Raw genomic sequence first — 21,200 nt, forward strand, 5'->3', positions numbered from 1 at the left:
GTGTTTGATAGGCTTTATTGCCTCCACTCGACTTTCCCATCATGTTGCACTCAGTGGTTTCAGTGTCAGAGAGGATGTTCCCAGATGTTGCTTCAAAATTTGCCGTTGATGAATTGATGCAGAGAAAAATACATAGATGCTTTGAATTACATAAAAAAATACAACAGCCTCACTAGACGCTGATGCTGCATCACTGACCACCAAGTTCAATGAATGAGAACTGCATGGGACAAAAAAAGCTTGAGGGTTTAACTCTCGGATCCGTGTCTGCACTCCTCTGTTCTTTCCTCTCATGTTGGCACCATTATCGTAGCCCTGACCTCTCCCGTATCTTCTAGCTTTTTAAGAAGCACATTTGTCATACCAGCTCCTGTAGTATCATCAATGTCAATAAATTCTAGAAAATGCTCTGACAGTTACCATTGCAGGGACATTTTCACTAGGTTCTGTTGTTGTTACAAATCGCACCATTAAAGTCATTTGTTCCGTATGGCTAATGTCAAGTGTGCAGTCCAGAATAAAAGAGTAATATCTTGCTGACTTCAGATGTGCCACAATCTTCTGTTTGACTTTTGTTGCCAGTAACTGTATGATCTTATTTTGAATTGTTTTTCCAAGGCAGTGGTGTGTGTAGATTTCTTGGGTGGTGACTCTTCTTAGATGCTCCTGGAGTACAGCATCAAATTCAGCCATCAGCTCCACAATTTTAAGGAAGTTTCCATTGTTTGGCACATACAGCTGATCTGAAGTGCCACACAGTGCTAGGTTTTGGGTAGCAAGCATTCTCACAATGCCAATCAGCCTTCTCAGAACATTTTGCCAGTAAAGAGACTCTGATGCAATCTTCTCTTGATGCTGATCTTCTATGGTGGCCTTTAACCTTAGACTCATCTCAAGTTCTTTCTACCTATGGAATGCTCTCTGGTGATTTTCTGCCTTCTCATGGCATGCCAGATTTCTAGCCAGATTTTTCCAATCCTTTCTTCCTGTAGAACCCAATGTGGCTGGAACATTAGACTGGAAGAGTTTGCAACAAAAACAGTATGCAGCATTCTGGGTTTTTGAGTACATAAGCCATGGCCTCTATACTTTGTCAGCATTGGGGATTTCACGCCAGTAATGTGTTTGATGGAAACTTCTATTTTCATTGTCTTTGAGGAACATGAAGTTTTTCACTTGCTGTGGCCCATGCAGTACAAGGAAGTTCTTCAGGCTACTGCTCAAGTGGGTCCACAGTCCTGGATCATCTAGACTTAAGGAACTAAACTCAGCAGCAGCTGTTTCTTGCACCTCCACCACACTCTTCTCTGATCTATACTTTTCCTCAGGAATTTGCATGGTTACATCCATTTGAGATGGAGATATGGATGCTGCAGTAGCTGCCAGGTCACCTGCACTCTGACTAACTGGAAGATCAGGCATCTCCTCATCACTCACATCCTCAATGGGGCCGGAAGGCTCACCATGAACATTTGTATCTATGTATCTCAGGAGAGCTCCTTCCTGCTTAGATAGAAAAGCTTCCTTTGCTTTCTTTCTTTTTCTGAATGCTGCCCCAGAGGGGCGTTTTCTTCTTTCACTCATGACTGCTGTTCTGTGCCAGCTATAGTGGCTCTCAACACTCAATTGAAGGGGACAAATAAGCAGGCTGGTAGCAGGGCCTGAGTGAGGGAAGATATCAGCGTCTTAAAGGCCTAACTGGCTCCTACTACTTCAGTTGACTGCCTGTTCTCCTCAAGTGGGTTCAGGGAAGCAGCAGGAAACAGGAAGCTCCCCGAGAAGCTGGTGTTAATCAGTTTAGGCTCCTGGGGGTGCTAGAGAGGTACAGAAGAGGCTCCTCCTCCTCTCTCCCTGCAGCTCCTGCTGCTTTCTGTTATTCCCTCTCACCTTTTCTCCTGCCTGTCTGTTATATCTCTTGTGCCCTCCTTCCTCTAGCACAGCACTCCAACATCTCTGTGCATCTAGAGCGGAGAGAATACATATGCACCATCAGCAGACACAATTTTCTACACTCTGGGTCCTAGTGGCACCCCCCCCCACACACACACAGTCTGGCACCTGAGGCGATCGCCTCAGTTCACCTCATGGTAAGGCCAGCCCTGGTTTCATTGTACAATTAATGGTGTCTTATTATTACCAAGAGCCTTAGATAGGTGTCTTATTATTATTGAAATCTAAATCAAAATAATAATTAAAGAAATACTTGAATAAAGGCATTCTGTCACTGCAACTCACTCCTGACCTGATATACCTCCATGCTTGTAATGTTTTATTTGAGATATATTTAAAGATAGGAAACACCAAACTCAACAATACTGTATTTTATGTACTAATACCAACAAATCCTGCTTTGAAACATTTTATAAATTTCATTTAGCTGGTAGTGTTTCTGTCCTTCCTTCCAGACCTGTCTCAACTTCAGTTTATCTCAGCATGTGTGCTGTTCCCACCAAATGCCATGGATTTCCAAATATAAGTATGATTAATAAGTTACACCAAATAACTGTTGTAAGAAATACAGCTTCGAAAAAGTTAAAGTGATTAATACATCAATTTAGACATTAACTCTTAAGTACTTGCTTGCTATGTGCTATTATTTGAAGTTTTAGGAAGATCAAGGATTACCGCAAACTGAAGTCAAACAAAACCTTTGTGTATCCTAAATTCAGTTTGTCTTCAGAAATGATGAAACAAAACATAAATCTTCTGTTCACAAAGAGGCATCTAGTTTTTTTCTTGCAGATATTAAATAAAGTTCTCTAAAAAAGTTAAGGAAGACCACAAGTATAAGAATTTTGTTTGGCTGTAACAAAAATAATTTTTTTCTAAAAAACAAAACTTTGAATAACAGTATTATTCATTTACAGTCCAAAAGGCCAAACAAGTTAGCCTGAGTCTCACTATACAGTCAGACTCACTATACACTCTTTGGTAAAGAGCAGGAACTAGTGAGATGTACAGAAGATGGTTCAAAAGCATCATCTTTAAACATAGTTACTTTCAGATTTCTTTTGTTAGACTAGGTTCTTTGCTACCTCCCTACAGTTCGGTTGAATAGTTCAAATTACTAATCTTAACAGGCTATGGAGTCATACTTGCCAACCATCCCTATTTAGGCGGGACAGTCAATTGTTAGAAAAATATTAACCATATATAACTAAAAACCCCCTCTTAAAATAACGTATTAAAGATGTGTATATTTCTTTCTCAGTACGTACCTCTATTTATAACAAATACGATGAGGCATTTATTATAATGGACAGCCTGGATATAGTGAACAAGACTTACGTATGAGATACCATATTTTCCCTCTCTACAATCACCTATCTATAATTATGCAGGAAGGTGTCTGCCTCATGTAAAGAGGAAGAAAAATGATGGGAGCCAGGCAATGATCTGGACTGAGATTGCCAGTTCATTTCATGCAGACTATCAGTGAGTCATCAGACAGTAATTGCTTTCAGTAACTATGCTGACATGAACCAGATTAAAACTGGTGACCCTAAAGGTGGATGGTACCATATCCCTATAGCAAATCCCTGAGCCATACAGTCCCTCAGTGAGGATTGGTAATGTGCTGATGATTTAGTTTTAGTTTTGTTGATAAAGCAGGCTTGAATTTTATTTTTGTAAGGTTGGTTGGAAATCTGGGTGCATAAAGTGAATGAGGATTTTTTTCTGGAGAAATGTTGGCATTGGCCCAACAAAAAGAGGGAGAAGGGTATGTTGAGTATAACAGCCTGAACATCAAGATTAGATAACAATTTAATTTTCTCACATCACATGCTCATTACACCCTCATGTAAACAGGTGGAGTCCTCATCTCATTCCAAATAAAAACTCATAGACTCATAGACTCATAGACTTTAAGGTCAGAAGGGACCATTATGATCATCTGGTCTGACCCCCTGCATGCTGCAGGCCATAAAACCGTCCCTACCCCTTCCCTGGACTCTGCTGTTGAAGTCCCCAATCCTGTTTTTAGTGACTTCAATCGGCAGAGACCCTCCTGCTAGAGATCCCTGCCCCATGCTGCGGAGGAAGGCGAAAAACCTCCAGAGGCTCAGCCAATCTGCCCTGGAGGAAAATTCCTTCCCGACCCCAAATGTGGCGATCAGTAAGACCCCGAGCATATAGGCAAGAGTCTCCAGCCCGACCCCGTTAGCCATTATACTATTTACCCACCATTGCTTGGCTTTCCTTGACTACTATGTTTTACCATTAAACCATTCCCTCCATAAACTTATCTAACTTTATCTTAAACCCAGACAGGTCCGTCGCCCCCACCGTTTCCCTCGGTAGGCCGTTCCAATATTTCACCCCTCTGACGGTCAGAAACCTTCGTCTAATTTCAAGTCTGAACTTCCCCACGGCCAGTTTGTATCCATTCGTTCTGGTATCCACGTTAGTACTAAGCTGGAATAATTCTTCTCCCTCCCTTGTATTAATCCCTCTAATATATTTAAAGATAGCAATCATATCCCCTCTCAGCCTTCGCTTTGTCAGACTAAACAACCCAAGCTCCTCTAGTCTCCTTTCGTACAACAGCTTTTCCATTCCTCTGATCATCCTAGTGGCCCTTCTCTGCACCCGTTCCAGTTTGAGTTCATCTTTTTTGAACATGGGAAACCAGAACTGCACACAGTACTCCAAATGAGGTCTCACCAGCGCCTTGTACAACGGAAGCAGGACCTCCTTATCCCTACTAGATATACCTCGCCTAATGCATCCCAAGACAGCATTGGCTTTTTTCACTGCCACGTCACATTGTCGACTCATAGTCATCCTGCGGTCTACAAGAACCCCTAGGTCCTTCTCCTCTTCCGTAACTTCTAACCAATGCGTCCCCATCTTGTAACTAAAATTGTTATTAGTCATCCCCAAATGCATCACCTTACACTTTTCACTATTAAATTTCATCTTATTTCTGATACTCCAATTCACAAGCTCATTCAAGTCTCCCTGCAGGATATCCCTGTCCTCCTCCGAATTTACAACGCCTCCCACCTTCGTATCATCCGCAAATTTTATCAGCCCACTCCTGCAATCGGTTCCGAGGTCAGTTATAAATAGATTAAATAAAATGGGTCCCAAAACCGAACCTTGAGGCACTCCACTAGTAACCTCCCTCCAACCTGACAGTTCACCCTTTAATACAACTCGCTGCATTCTCCCCAGTAACCAATTCCTTATCCACTTCTGGATTTTCATATCGATCCCCATGTTTTTCAGTTTAACCAATAATTCCTCATGGGGTACAGTATCAAACGCTTTACTGAAATCCAGGTATATTAGGTCCACCGCATTTCCCTTATCTAATAAATCCGTTACTTTCTCAAAGAAGGAGATCAGATTCGTTTGGCACGATCTGCCCTTCGTAAAACCATGTGCAAACTACACATGCAAAAGGATACACACACAAAAAAATAATCATTCTTTGCAAGGACTGCAAAGTTTAAGGGTTCTGGCAGCCATCACATTTACTTGACAATGGGCCAATTTTTTCAAGGTATTTAGAAACATAAAGGTATTTAGAAACATAGTGAGATTTTCAAAAGCACCTAGGTGCCTAATTTTTTGTGTGCTTTTGAAAATCCCACTGTCTGCATGTTTAGGTGCCTAAATATCTTGAAAAATCTGGCCCTATATTCTTAGCCTCACCCCGCCATAAACACAAAAAATCCTCACATTGGTCAGTATTTTCTTCTTCAGTCAATAAATCCTAATATTCACCTCAAGAGAGTCAACAAAAACAACAAGGAGTCCGGTGGCACCTTAAAGACTAACAGATTTATTTGGGCAAGTAAATATGTTAGTCTTTAAGGTGCCACCGGACTCCTTGTTGTTTTTGTGGCTACAGACTAACGTGGCTACCCCGATAAGAGAATCAACAGTTACTTAATATTTTAAGATATGCTTTGAGTACAGATAGGTGCATTGTAGTAAGATTAGTTAATATATTTTAACTGTTGATTGACAGATTTATGTCAAATTTATAGATTTATTTTACAAGATGGATATTGTTATGTTTGAAGGTTGGGGACAAATGCTATGCACAAATTTGAAAATGTCATAGTCATAAAATTTAAGGCCAGAGGGGACAATCAGATCATCTAGTCTGACCTCCTGTATATCACAGGTCACCAACACCACCCAGCATTCAAACACTAAACTCAACAATTGAAATTAGACCTGGGTATTACAGCCCTCAGGACACTAAACTACTATGTGCCACAGGCAGAGAATAGGGGAGACAAAGGTAATCAATGATAAGAACAGGAGTACTTGTGGCACCTTAGAGTCTCTAAGGTGCCACAAGTACTCCTGTTCTTTTTTGAGGATACAGACTAACATGGCTGCTACTCTGAAACCTGTAATCAATAATGTTGCATATTACTATTAGTATAAAGAAAATTTGGCGTATACCCATAATATTAAAAAAGAAATCTCATTATTTAGATTCTTTCAATTATTTTTAAAGTGCCTATTCACACAGCAATTTACTGCATGGCAAACCAGGGTATGAATCTACAGCACACCAGTTTGCCTGCATAGTAATGTCCCCTGTGGAAACTGCTAAAGCACACTAAGGGTACATCTACACTGTGATAAAAGACCCACAGCACAGCTGCAGCTGGTCTGAATCAGCTGACCCAGCCTCTGAGACTTGGTGCTGTAGGTTTTTTATCGCAATGTAGACATACCCTAAAAGTCCTGGAATATGGCTTGGCTTACAACTACCTGCCACACAGTAACCTGCTATGTAGACAAGCCCTGTAAGTGTTAGACAAGGTTTCCCTGAGGGTGATAGGCCCAAATTAAAAACGTAAGAACATAAGAATAGCCATAGTGGGTCAGACCAAAGGTCCATCTAGCCCAGTAGCCTGTCTTCCGACAGTGGCCAATGTCAGGTGCCCCACAGGGAATGAACAGAACAGGTAATCATCAAGCGATCCATTCCCTGTAAGCCATTCCCAGCTTCTGGCAAACACAAGCTAGGGACACCATCCCTGCCCATCCTGGCTAATAGCCACTGATGGACCTACCCTCCATGAATTTATCTAGTTTTCTTTTGAATCCTGTTATAGTCTTGGCCTTCACTACATTCTCTGGCAAAGAGTTCCACAGGTTGACTGTGCATTGTGTGAAGAAATACTTCCTTTTGTTTGTTTTCAACCTGCTGCCTATTAATTTCATTTGGTGATCCCTAGTTCTTGTGTTATGAGGAACACTTCCTTATTTATTTTTCTCCATACCAGTCATGATTTTATAGACCTCAATCATATCCCCCCTTAGTCGTCTCTTTTCCAAGCTGAAAAGTCCCAGTCTTATTAATCTCTCTTCATACAGAAGCCATTCCATACCTCTAATAATTTTTGTCACCCTTTTCTGAACCTTTTCCAATTCCAATATATCTTTTTTGAGATGGGGTGACCACATCTGCATGCAGTATTCAAGATGTGGGCGTACCATGGATTTATATAGAGGCAATATGATATTTTCTGTCTTATCTATCCCTTTTTTAATGATGCCCAACATTCTATTCGCTTTTTTGACTGCCACTACACACTGAGTGGATGTTTTCAAAGAACTATCCACAATGACTCCAAGATCTCTTTCATGAGTGGTAACATCTAATTTAGATCCCATCATTTTATACATACAGTTGGGATTATGTTTTCCAATGTGCATTACTTTGCATTTATCAACACTGAATTTCATCTGCCATTTTGTTGCCCAGTCATCCAGTTTTGAGAGATCCTTTTGTTGCTCTTTGCAGTCTGCCTGTGACTTAACTATCTTGAGTAGTTTTGCATGTTGAGTAGTTTTCTGATGTTCTTATGTTCAGGTTGCTGTATTAGGGCTGCCACATTTCAGCTGGACAACAACTGAACGATGCCTATTTGCGAGTCCCGCCTAACAAATCTCACTACCATGACTAAGAATAGTGTGAATCCATATTCTGTTACAAAGGGAGAGTGAGTGGAAGAGAGGACTGAGTCAATTACATGTTATCTAGAGCCATGTGGATGACAAGCAGAAAGTAACAAAGAGAGGAGAGTTAAACAAAATGGTATTAGTTTAGTTATCAGTGAAGTGTAGGAAAAGCAACCTACATGGAGGGAGAAAAAGTCTGATAAGGCAAATATATTACGGGTACAGTGTATATGGTGTATTTCATAGTATCATATAATTAATTGAAGTATATGCTCCATCTAGGAAGTAAAATGAACTTACCTTTTCCTTTAGATCAGATAACTTCTTTTCCACTTTTGTTTCAATGTCTTTTTGTTCTTTGAGCTGTTAAAATGAATGTCAAGAAAGCTGAGCAAAAGTACAGACACAAACATTTATAAAATGTAATACAGAGAGGATGAGGAAGACATTATTAATTTAATATTATACTTCTTTGAACAATTAATTAATTAAAATCCTTACATTTCCAGAAATATTGCAAAAAGTGTACAAAAATATACATCTTCCATAAGTAATTACTAATTCTTTAAAAAATGAAATGCAGCTTTATCCATGTTCAAAGCAAAATGTACTGGTGCTTTGATCTATTACACTGAAAATTTGTTTTCATCGTTTACTGCCTGTGAATAGGACTACATGGGAGACTTAATTATTGCCCACAAATTTTCTTGGAAAGATTTGCTTGATGTAAACTCTGACTGGTCAAAAGATTTCAAAACAGCAGCAGCTACTTGACTTATACTGAACAATAGCAAAAATCAATAGTTTTAGTATCGTTGCATAGTATTTCTTATAAATTTGCATTGTTAAATAAGAGGAAAACAAATTTATCTTTATAAATGATGGAACAAAATCAAATATTGGTATAATTATCAAATTGTAAGAAAGTAAAGAAGAGCATTTAAATTAGCAGTTTACACTTGAAATTATTTCCAAAACTTTGCAACTGATCCAGTTTTGTATACTAGCTTCTTTTCAGTATTAAATTTGTCAGTATTTACCATAGTAGGAAAAGTTAGTTTATACCATAGTCTCAGCTTTTTGTTATTAGTTATAATAAAAAGGCCAACAGATGTAAAATCCAGAAATGACTATATTTATCTATGTCATAATCTTCATGTAATTGTTTACAATAATTTTATAGCAGCAGAAATTATTTGAAAGTATAAAAGCTTTAAAGAACTTTTGTCCAGTGTTCTGCTGTATCATTCATTTCTCCAGGACTGATCTTTAGTTACTATTTACATTTACATTCAATATTCAAAACATCCCCTCCCCCAAGGACACTATATAATTTGAGGATTTCTCCATTCCTCAGTCTGCTTTTACACACTCACCCACACACTCTCTCTCTTTAATTTCCTCCCTCTCAATCAGCCACATTGTTGACATCTTCTTTCTACCCAAAGAAGACTGGATCAACAGGGCATGTAACTTCTGGCTGATGGGAGGTTTTACCCCTGCGCTTTCCCTTCCCCATTCCCAAAGGATCACCATCTGCTTTACTATGTATTCCCACTCCAAGGAGAAAGAGAGTGGGAGAATGGTAATCAAACTTAATGTCTCCTAATTGGCAGAGTTGAACACTAGTTTAGTCCAAAAGTCTACACATCTCATGCAACTGTCTTTGTACAAGTAAATGCTCCCCCCCTTCCATAATAATAAAATTCCACTTCTGATGTTATGTCATGCTACTGAAATGACCCACAGTATTATTTATAGGTTTCTGTAATGCATCCCCTTACAGCCTGGTTTGCAGTTGCTGCAGATGTATCCCACCGTAAATTTCCCCCAGTTGGGGGAGAAATTTTTGGGCTTTAACAGCCTGGGTCAAGGAGAAGCCAACACACATTACGAAATACCAAGTCCCCTTTTAATAAGGTTTCAAGACAGTAATAATTCAGTAACCTGGTTCAGAGCTCCACAACTTAGAACGTCCACAAAACCAACTCTCTGACTCAGGTTAGGTTAGACTCCTTGAGTCAGAGAGAAAACACCAGCCATGGCAGCCTGCGTGGTTTCTACTCCCTTCTCTCCTGCTCAGCTTCAGCTTCCTGTTCCCTAGGGTGGGGCAGGGTCTCCTTGGTAACACCCCAGGATGTCCTTGCGTCAGCTGCAGCTTGTCCCTTAAAGGGGTAGTGCACTCCTTCACAGTCTCCTGTACATTTAACGTTGGTTTGTTTGGTAATGTGCTGTGAAAAAATATGGCTAAAAAGCTAAATATGTTAAATAATATTAGAGAGTTCCACAGGTGCTCAAGACTTGCCAGGATGCCTTCACCACATCTCAGAGGCAACCTGATATCTATTCTCTGTATCTTTACTATGGTTACTAAAGGATAGGCTGACCAGATGTCCTGATTTTATAGGGTCAGTCCCAATATTTGGGGCTTTTTCTTATACAGGCACCTATTACTCCCCCACCTTCTGTCCCGATTTTCCACTTTCTATCTGGTCACACTATTAAAGGACCTCAGTTCAGCACTGTGCACCTAACCAAACAGAGGTACATTCCATGAGTTTGGTACCAGATGTTCTATAACTCAATGGGGAGTAGAAGAAGAATGAAGAAAGAGGCTGACATTAACTGAAAAGCCTTTTCCTCAAGGCTGGAAGCCCATATACTGATTTATTTTGCACCCTGTATACTAATACATCTGCCAAAAGGCAGGGTGAGAGCCTTAGTTTTTGTAATTTCTCCAAGAAGACACCAAAAGAAGAGTTTCTGGGTGAGCAGAGGGGCTACGTTTGGAGTAGTACTACTCTAGAACTACACTTGGTTAAGGACCAGTATTTATTGGTATTAAAAACAGAATTTTCTTTAAAGCTTGTTTTCCTGAATATATTTTCAAGATTTTCCTCTTCTGCCCTCTCTATATACAGTTAGGACCAGGTTATGTCTGGTCTGCATATAGGAATGGGAGGGAGGAGGCTCAAGGAACTTTTATCCTCACCCCTTTTGCACCTCTGTGCAGGGACTAGCTGTAACTGTAGTCTTTATGCAGTTCTGAATGATGGGGAGAGGGCAGAGAAGAGGTGGGGCTTTGCCTCCTCACCTCTGACCTCAGCCAGCAGAGCTGGCCAGCTGGAGGGAGACACATGCTGCACCCTCTTAAGGGAAAGCTCACAGCAGATGCAGGCTAGGGAGCTCTAGGAAGCATCCTATCTCCTTGCCTGCACTGAGATGATTCTACACTGTCCCTGTCTCAGGGGTATATCTTAAAGGCACAATATGGCCCTAAATGTGTATGTGCAATAGCTCCATTCATGTTGCATGGTCTTCTGTTGTTGTTGTTTTTTTTTTTTTTTTTTTTTTTTATGAATTCTAAGCCTATAGTTTTTTATGTTAGAAGAACTTACAATGAATTTGAATATTCACTTCCACTTTTGCTGTGCCTTGTCTTAGGTAACAGTAAATTGAAGAAAGAGGCACAGCCTTTGAAACACACACTACTATAAAAGAATAGAGAGGAAACGCAGACAGTCCTTTAAGTGTGGTTCTGTTCTGAGGAGTGTCTCAGTAAAAGTGACATTATGTGACTCCACATTTATTGTCTCTCCGTGATTTCTGTATCTAATGAGCTCAGTTCACACGTAAAAATGTCTTTTCTAGCTGCCAGCCCAGCAATCTCAACCTGGGGTCTGAAGGTCATTCTGGGTTCTTTCCATCTCACACATCATCTTCAGTGATAAAGGTTCAATGAGGACAAATAAGACCTTAGTTACACCTATTCAACTCCAATGCCTTCAAATTATGTCCTTAGTGAAACCTGTGCAAACCCACTGGTTGAGATTTTCAAAGCCAACTAGATTTTCAAAGCACAGACAGACAGGGCCGCCCTTAGGATTTATTGGGCCCTATGCAGTATTATTATATACTGGCACTAGAAAAGGTTCAGAAAAGGGCAACTAAAATGATTAGGGGTTTGGAACGGGTCCCATATGAGGAGAGATTAAAGAGGCTAGGACTCTTCAGCTTGGAAAAGAGGAGTCTAAGGGGGGATATGATAGAGGTATATAAAATCATGAGTGATGTGGAGAAAGTGGATAAGGAAAAGTTATTTACTTATTTCCATAATACAAGAACTAGGGGTCACCAAATGAAAGTAATAGGCAGCAGGTTTAAAACAAATACAAGGAAATTCTTCTCCACGCAGCGCACAGTCAACTTGTGGAACTCCTTACCTGAGGAGGTTGTGAAGGCTAGGACTATAACAGCGTTTAAAAGAGAACTGGATAAATTCATGGTGGTTAAGTCCATTAATGGCTATTAGCCAGGATGGGTAAGGAATGGTGTCCCTAGCCTCTGTTTGTCAGAGGAAGGAGATGGATGGCAGGAGAGAGATCACTTGATCATTGCCTGTTAGGTTCACTCCCTCTGGGGCACCTGGCATTGGCCACTGTCAGTAGACAGGATACTGGGCTAGATGGACCTTTGGTCTGACCCAGTATGGCCGTTCTTATGTTATTAAACTGGTGCCCCTATGCCCAACGGCAGCCTAGGTTTGCATGTGTATTTTAGATAAGGATAATCTTTTGAAGGATTTATTTAAAAAACTGTATGTCCGAAGATCCAAGCATTTAAGGCTAAAGATGAATACTCAGATTGTGCATCAAAAAATCTATGCAAGGATTTTTTAGAGATGTGATTTTATAATCTTCAGCAACACACTAATGAAATATTTTTAAAGCAAATTTTAAACTAAGGTCCCATAGACTAACATGTTTTGAGTAAATATTACAGTAATGCACAACTGTTTTTGTCAGTAAATTCAGAAACTGACAGTATATACCTGGGGGTTGGCGAATGCCTGTTAAATGGCTTCATTATCACTTGAATGGCTCTTTAACAGTTTCAATGCTGAGCTAATAGGTCTGGCAGGCTGGAAGGCTTTTTCACTTTTAAGTACTAGATCCCCTCCGGAGGAAGACTCCGCAGACTGCAGCAGCCAGCTGTTGGGAGCCTGCAGGAAGGGTTAGAAAAGGGACAGGAAGAGGCGGGAGGGTGGACAATAAGACCCAGGGTGCCCAAAATTTTCGGGTGCCCTACCCCTATGCTATGTATGCCTAAGGACAGCCCTGCAGACAGATGCTTATGATAACACAGATCCTTTTGAAAGGCCAAAGCCTATACATGAATTTAGGGTCTTAACTTTAGGCAACCAAATTTAAAAATGTTGGCTGTGTGCGCTCAGAATCCTTGACTCCAAGAAAATCACATTTTTCCAGTTAAAAGAAAAAAATATAAAATGTGTTCTCAAGACTAATGTGTTTGTTAAAAAAAGAGGTCCATAGATCAACTTATTCTTAGTTTTCAGCCTTTAAAAACTTGTTTCAAAGAAGGCTTCCTTTATAATCTTGAAATTCTGTTTTTCATCCATTTCTAAAGACTCAATCCTGCAGTACTTACTCGGGCAAAAGTCCCATTGAAGTCAAAGATTGAGTAAGGACTGCAGGATTTGGCCCTATGTCAAGATAGCCCAACACACACTGTGCTAAGATTAACAAAACAAAGTAAGTAAAAGCAGCTATGACTTGGCACAAAGTTTGACAAGCTGAAAAAAAGCAAATGTTTAAGTAACTGAAGTGGTACTGATTTTCTATTCACAACCTTTTCTCTTCTAAACAGTATCATATTCTTTTCCAGCATATTTAGATTGCAAGTCAAGCTGTGTTTTATTTTTTATTATAATAAACCCAGTCAGTATACTGTAACAAAGACATACTAGTGGTGACCAGTGTGAAAACCACTGTGAGACCAAGTTAGAAAAAAGGTCAAATGATAAAATAAACAATCAGCCATCTGGAAAGTTCTTGAAACACGTAAAAAGAAAGTAAAAGGCAATATTCTTATGAGACTAATACAGAATACAAAAATATTTAAGATAAGGCTCCCTCTATCATAGTAGCAAACCTTTCCACATAATGTTAAATGTTTTCCAAGTTCTTCTGTGCCAAACAATATTTAAGTTCTTTTAAAAAAATCTTTAAAAATCATTTTGTATGTTTCTTCTATTAGTAGAGTAAAATTTAGGCTTCTGCTGAACTGATTCTCCAAAAACCTCTTTAAAAAATGCTTTTTTATTTTTCTAAAAAAAAATAATCAATCAGTACATATATGCTGCATATGATACTTAGAACAAACTGAATATTTAAATAAAATTAAAAAGTTTCTATATATCTGAAAACAACCATTTTTAGGAAGTTTGAAACACATGGCAGTTCATAAAAATAATTTAAGCACAAGAATCTTACCACACTTTGATTTAATGACCTCTCCTTTTCAAGTTCCATCTTTATTTTTTCTTGAGCTTCAATTAACTAAAAATAAAAGCATAAAAAGTAATGTTGCATTTTAGATTACAGGCAAGTAGAATTCTTCCAAAATCCTTTCTAAATATAGTTTACCATAGAAAATACAGCATATATTTAACCTAATGAATGATAGACAGATGGACATCCTGGCACATAACATGATACCTAGAAACAAGCCTGACGGTGCACTAGGAATGCCACATGCAGAATGTGCAATTCACACCCCAAATATTCACACTTTAATTTTGTATTGAACACACCCTGAATGTGCATACTAAATACACAAGATCAGATCTCCAGAGAGCTGCAGGTTAAAATGAAGGGCACTCTGAAAAACAGCTTTCTGAGACAAATCCTTTGGCCCAAATAAGAACTGCATGAAGTTCTGAACACAGTCAAACTAATGGTGTTCCATTGCTTAGGTGGAAGAAGTCTGACTAGGATATCTATACCATCTGCAAAGCATAAAGAATGGGTATAGGGAGCCCCTACCATGGAGGGAAGTGTTCTGAATGAGGATTACTCTGATTCAACAGTCAAACCACACACCTATAATGGGGGTGTTTGGAGAGCATTCACAAGGGCTGATGCAGTCAAGATGCAGTGGCAGTTTTGGAGTAGTTCAACTGCTGCTTGATGGCTTTCTGGGGAGGGAAAAGATATTCTTTTTTCTTTGACTCTTGAAGTCATCTTCAGTATATATAACCTGTTTACTTAGGCTTTTTAATGGGGAGCATGTCAGAAACCTATTGTCATTGAGGACTAAGTCCACGCATGTATAAATTTTAAAAATTAACCCAAGTTTAAAGTTATCTAATGCAAAAATTCTAGATATCAAGCCAAAAATTTTTTTCAGTGCAGTACCCAGTGGAAAAACTTCCCAGCAGTGAGATGCATTAGGCTGTGGAACAGTCTCCAAAGAAGCGTCAGCAATCCCATGGATTAGGACTTTGCAAACTAAACTAGACAAACTGTAGGCTGTAAACTTTTGGGGGCAAGGATTGTTTCATCTATATATAATTTGTATAGAACCTAACACAATGGGACCCCAATCTTGTTGGGGCCTTTGGGCAGTTCCACAATATAAATAATACACTAGAAAATGTACTGTAGGGAACAATCCTCCTTTGGCAGATAGATGTACTGGATGGACCAATAGGAGTTTTCCATATCTAATCTTAGGATACATCTTTAGCTTCCATTTCTAATTTTAGGGTTCATCTATAGGACCTCAAAAGTTTAAAAACATTAACAAATGTAGCCTTCCAACACCCCTCTGAGGTAGGTTGGTATTATCCCCATTTAACAGAGGGGAATGCGAGGTGTGAGAAGTGACATCTTTGCAAGGGAAGTCTAAGGAAGAGGTGGGAATAGAACCCCAGATCTCCTGACTTTCATTCCTGTGCCTCAACAAAACAGAATTCTTCCTCTCACTGGACAGTGAAAACAACTTAATATGAAGATTTTTATCATATAAAGGGTCATTACTTCCCAGAGATTTCACCACAAAGATGAAAATACCTTAATGAAAAGGGTAAGACCTTGCTAAACTGAAGTTCTTCAAAAAGGGATATAGATCACATTGAAAAATGTTTCATGGAAAGAGTCCACTTTCTACAATGGGAAAAAGTTCTTTGATTTCTCTTTCATTTTTAGAAAGGGAATAATGCAGTGTAGAGAAGAAAACCATTTGGCATGATATCTAGGAATGTTATCTAAATAGATCTCTATGTCCCCCATTTCTCAATGAGGTGTTTTTGTTTTTTAGAACTTCCCTATACCAAGAAGCATTAATTTGTATTTACTATGTCTTGTTCAACTACCACTTTGTACTGATAGCACATAAATAATATTGAAGACAAATTAATAACATTACCCAGAAATACAGAAAATACACAGCAAACCACAGGTTATCGAGAATAAGACATTTCTTGCCCAAAATTACAGATACTTCCATATTTGATCCTTGTTACTCTTCCTCTAAAAATATACTTGTGCCCTTCTTTTTAATGAAAGTACTCCACCCAACTCCAATACAGTTTGCTGAGGTTCAGAAGTGAGAAAGTGTCTAATTTAATAGTGTTAAAATGCTGACATGACATGAGGAAGACAATCTGAACCACCAACTTCTGCATAGGCAGGAATACCAGCTCATTTTTACTCATCATTGCGATACACAAACATAAAACAAAATCTGAAACAATTGAAATGATATTGACTATTTTTCAGCTTTCTCATATTATTTGGAATAGACTTTGTGAATAACCCAAGCCTGCTGCTTTTCTGCTTAGAGAGACATCCATCACTGTCAAAACAGTACAGTACCTTTTGAACAGTTTTCTCATCTTTTTCCATTTTTAATTGCATACCTCGAACCTCCTTATCTGAAAACAAATAGGGAGAAAGGTAGAGCATGAAATTACAAGCCTACATCAATGTATTTATATTGTATGCTTCAGGTCAGTCTAAGCCTAGTGGAATGCACAGTGGATGAAAGTCCTAGCAGAACTCTGACCTTCACAACTGCCCTTGACATTCATAGCCTTCTTCCTGCTGTTCAGCCGGCTGGTCAGATAGAGATTAAGAAGTAAGTTCAAGAGCCAAGTGTGGCTGAGTGCCCACAGCTTTTCATTAATACTAGTTCTGGACATCCTTGCTGTTAGTCACAGCCAATACAAAGTGCTTTAGCAGGTGGTTCTTTATTGCTCAAACAAAACTATGAAAAGATGAGAAGCGCCATTAAATCAGATGATAAACAGCAATAAAGAATACTGTTTATGTCAAATTCATCTTTCTACTATAAAGGTACTACTATATCTAATCTATTTGGATGTACAAAAGTCAGAAGCCAGATTTTCCACACAAATTCTGTTCTAATGCCATAGATTTCTAGCTGTCCATAAGAGCTTTCTAACACTGACAATATACTAGTGGTAACTTGAAAGTAAAGACTGAACTTATTAATTGTTCTTATAACCTGACTGGTGTGTATGTTTGTTTATATATATATATACACACACACACTCTCTCAATTTCAGAATAAGACAAAATGAATTCCTTTTAAAAAATGTTGTAAAGTAACTGTACTGAAAACAGTGTTGATAACTTGAAAAAGAGATTGATTCTTGTAGACTTCTACACAAACATATAATTCATATTTTTTTCCCAGAAAGGGTATGTTAATACATAGGTACAAGCACAGAAACCTATTCTATATATAGTGTCCATTTTATCTCCTCATCTTAAGGCAACTAAATTAAAACTAACAATATATTTAATCATTTACAAATATAAATATTTACATAACACTTTTCTCAGATTTTAGTAATTTTGCAGACTACAAAATAACAATGTTATATTTTATGAACTCCAGCAACACTGTTAACCAACATAAGAAGTCTCAACTTCCATATAAACAAATATTCTTTTATCATAAGTAAAAAAGTAAATATAAATATTCAAAAAAGTTTAGAATAATTAAAAAGTACAAAACAAGCTGATAGAAAGTCCAAGAATAATTTACCACATTTTTGGACCATACTAGATTTGCATTTTGATTTTAATATTTAATTCATACTATATTTAAATGTCATCTTGACCTAACATCACATGAAAATTTTACCTAATTTATTATTTTCTTTTTCACTGCGTTTCAGAGACTCTTCAAGATGTGAAATCCTATCAAGTAGTCTAGAAACCTCTTCTCTGAAATCCTCATTTTCTTTTTCGAGCATATTTTTTTCATTGTCATCATCGTTGTCAAAAATAACCTGAAAGATTGAAAACCCTTGTATTTCTAAGTAAAGAATCAAGGATTTAAATATGCTGCACAAATATAATAATTATACAACACAGCTATCATATAATTTTCTGAATTCTATTACACAGTTATAATATGAATACAAAAAAGTCAAGAGACTAAATAGGATCTTGCTGGAAGAAAGACTGCAGTACATTATATACAAAGCCATAACACATGGGGACATTTTATTGACAGGAATAATGCATATCATACTGTTTGTGTGCCCTCATCATTCAGGTCAATTTATTATGGAGGCTGTGTCCAGGAAGGCAGCTGGGGCCTATCCACCCACACTTCCCTCTGTGTTTATGAAGTGCCGTCCGTAACTAGGCAGGCAGGAGAGATTGTGGACAGGCAACACCAGGGGGTTGCAAAGTGCATGGCTAAGGAGGGGGGCTTGTTGCCTTTGTGCCATTTCTCAGTGACAGTGCTGCCAGTGTCATGAGGAGCACATCACATGTCAAAGTGGTGAAGTTTTCAGGCTGGGAGCCGCATGGAGTCCATCAGGCCTTCTGATACCAACACAGTTGGTTTTCTACTTGGTGTCGGAGCCACCCAGAGGCAATTCATATTCTGAACATTAACATGGCTTTGCATGCCTGTCACACATAGACCGTGCAGGGGTTTAATGCTATTGAAGACTATGGTTTAAATCTCTATGCAAACAGTGATTACCTAGTAAGAAGGTTCCAGGATAACATACAACAAAAGACTTTAAAGTTATAGTTTTAGTAAAGCAAACTCATTTACATTTTTATTATGTGTGTCCTTTGTTTAAATCTTGCCACATCCATTATGGAAAAGACTTCTTATGCAACTGAAGCTTATTGGGACAGCTACTCTTTTTTTCTTGTCTGTTTCAAAGCTATTGAAAACATTTGAATATATTGTCTTATGGCTGTCCAGATTTTACTGCCACATATTTCTTTTAAAATTACAGAAAAGCTTTCGGAAGATGGAACAAAACTTTAGAGTAATACCAGCCTATCGAACTGAATTCTGAAATCCTTAAAATATTAAAAACAAAGAACAGGTTATTAATTACTTTGTTTACTAAAGAAAATTTAAGATATTTGTTTCACATGGCAAAAATAAGCATGTGAAAGTAGGGCCTCCTTTTCTAGGTTACCTACTGATAAAAAGTAAGAATCTGGTACCTAGAACTTTGGAAGTAAAATTCTGAGTTTTTAAGAAAACATGTAAACCTGAACTCAAAACCAAAATATATTTATGGCAAACATTCTCTCCTGCACAACTATTTCAAATGTTTTTCTCAAAAAACAAAACAAAACAAAACCACCTCTCAGTCCCTTGTGCTCACTTAAACTTTTAGGAATAAACTATCAAAGTGTTACATAGAGTTATGGCCACAGGACTCTCAATGATTTTACTGGGAATCAGGTGGATAAAATTCCAAAGTGTTTTAAAAATTCAACCTTAAAATTAGTTTGTAGCTCCCCTTTTTTTTGCTAACTAAGAAGTAGCAATTTCTAGAAAGGTCAACTATTAGTTAATGAAATTATCTTAAGTTAGTAATACAGATTTTCAAACTAACAAAACAACGTTTTAGTTATTCTTATTAGTTAGTTACTAGACTAGGATTAATTTTTACAAGAACTCTTTCCAGAACCTTGGAAATCCTATAGGAAGTTTCTAACAAGCTGCAGAGGAATTGTTAAGAAAACAGCCAATAAAATATTTGAGTGATTATTTATCATTCTCCTCTAACATTGTTCAACTCTAAACCATTACAGAACAAACTTACAATTTCAAAAGACCTTTTAAATAACTGTTTCAGAACGTAATAGGCTTAGGCATGAGTTCCTTTGCCCAGGCAGAATTTGAGCATCAACAGCTGATAGCATGAGGATCACCATCATCATAAATGAAACTAGAAATGTTTGACTTTGCTATGTGAATCAAAGTGTAAAATTTTTAAATGATGTTTTAAAATCGAAATGTAGTCTTTTTATCTCTTACTGTTTTAATGCAACAATTCAGAAAAACATAGTAGGCTTATTTTACTCACAGATCAATTTATGGTTTGTGCTTTGCATGGCTAACCTTTAGCTCTAGCTCCACCATCTGTTATAAACAAGAACTGCAAATAATTAACTATTCAGTCTCATGCTGCAATGAGGACACTCATTAGCAAAATGAACAAAGGGACAGTTTTCTGTAGCTACAGTCATCTGTTACACTTTGAGTGGCAGGTTTTGTGGTAGTGTTCTCTCTACCATCTGCCCACAGCAGTAGTTTTGGCTTGCTTAAACCAAAGGGACTTTAAACTCAATCATGTAAGCAAAAAAGGGCTAGAAAGTGGTTGGCAATCATAAGGTTTTAAACTCTCTCACTTTTATATATAAAACTGCTGATTTGTTACTTTCAATCTACAATTTACCCAATACTAATTTTTAAATATCAAAATTGTTTTTATTTAGTTTTAATTAATGCAAAAATACATAGTTGCTAAAGGTATGAACTTTTAGTAAATTTCCAATAGAACACTAGGTAAATATGAAGACATTATTTTGAAATATGACAAATTTAGAGCCAGATTCTACCATCCTTACTTCATGCTGAATAGTATCTTAGACATAAGACCATAAGAATGGCCATACTAGGTCAGACCAATGGTCCATCTAACCCAGTATCCCATTTTCCGACAATGGCCACGCCAGATGCATCAGAGGATATGAACAGAACAGGGCAACTTATTAGTGATCCATCCCATCATCTACTCCCACCTTCTGACAAATAGAGACTTAGGACACTGAGAGAATGGGGTTGCATCCCTGACCATCTTGGCTAATAGCCATTGATGGACATAGCATCCTTGAACTTATCTAATTATTTTTTGAACCCAGTTACACTTTTGGACTTCACAACATGCCCTGGCAATGAGGTCCACAGGTTGACTGTGCATTGTGTGAAGTAGTGCTTCCTTTTGTTTCGTTTAAACCTGCTGCCTAATAATTTGATTGGGTGACACCCGGTTCTTGTGTTACATGATGGGTAACTTCCTTATTCACTTTCTCTACATCATGCATGATTTTATAGACCTCTATCATATCTCCGCTTAGTCATCTCTTTTCCAAGCGGAAAGG

At 38.1% G+C, this 21,200-nt stretch overlaps 1 protein-coding gene and 1 long non-coding RNA gene across 8 annotated transcripts in view; one reads left to right on the forward strand and one right to left on the reverse strand.

Moving 5' to 3' along the window:
- Positions 1-21,200, forward strand: part of LOC128832958 (uncharacterized) — a 107,996-nt gene that overhangs the window by 75,608 nt on the left and 11,188 nt on the right. The window lies entirely within an intron of this gene.
- C2H10orf67 (chromosome 2 C10orf67 homolog) overlaps positions 1-21,200 on the reverse strand; it is a 118,738-nt gene that overhangs the window by 66,778 nt on the left and 30,760 nt on the right. For all 7 annotated transcript variants that reach the window (XM_054020692.1, XM_054020689.1, XM_054020693.1 and 4 more), the window contains 4 exons: positions 17,914-18,061; positions 16,617-16,675; positions 14,232-14,297; positions 8,239-8,301 (listed from right to left, as the gene is read on the reverse strand). In XM_054020692.1, the coding sequence (XP_053876667.1) occupies positions 8,239-8,301; positions 14,232-14,297; positions 16,617-16,675; positions 17,914-18,061 (336 nt within the window). The remainder of the gene's footprint in view (positions 1-8,238; positions 8,302-14,231; positions 14,298-16,616; positions 16,676-17,913; positions 18,062-21,200) is intronic.

Source organism: Malaclemys terrapin, chromosome 2, assembly GCF_027887155.1.
Source record: "Malaclemys terrapin pileata isolate rMalTer1 chromosome 2, rMalTer1.hap1, whole genome shotgun sequence".
In the NCBI taxonomy this organism is placed as follows: domain Eukaryota; kingdom Metazoa; phylum Chordata; order Testudines; family Emydidae; genus Malaclemys; species Malaclemys terrapin.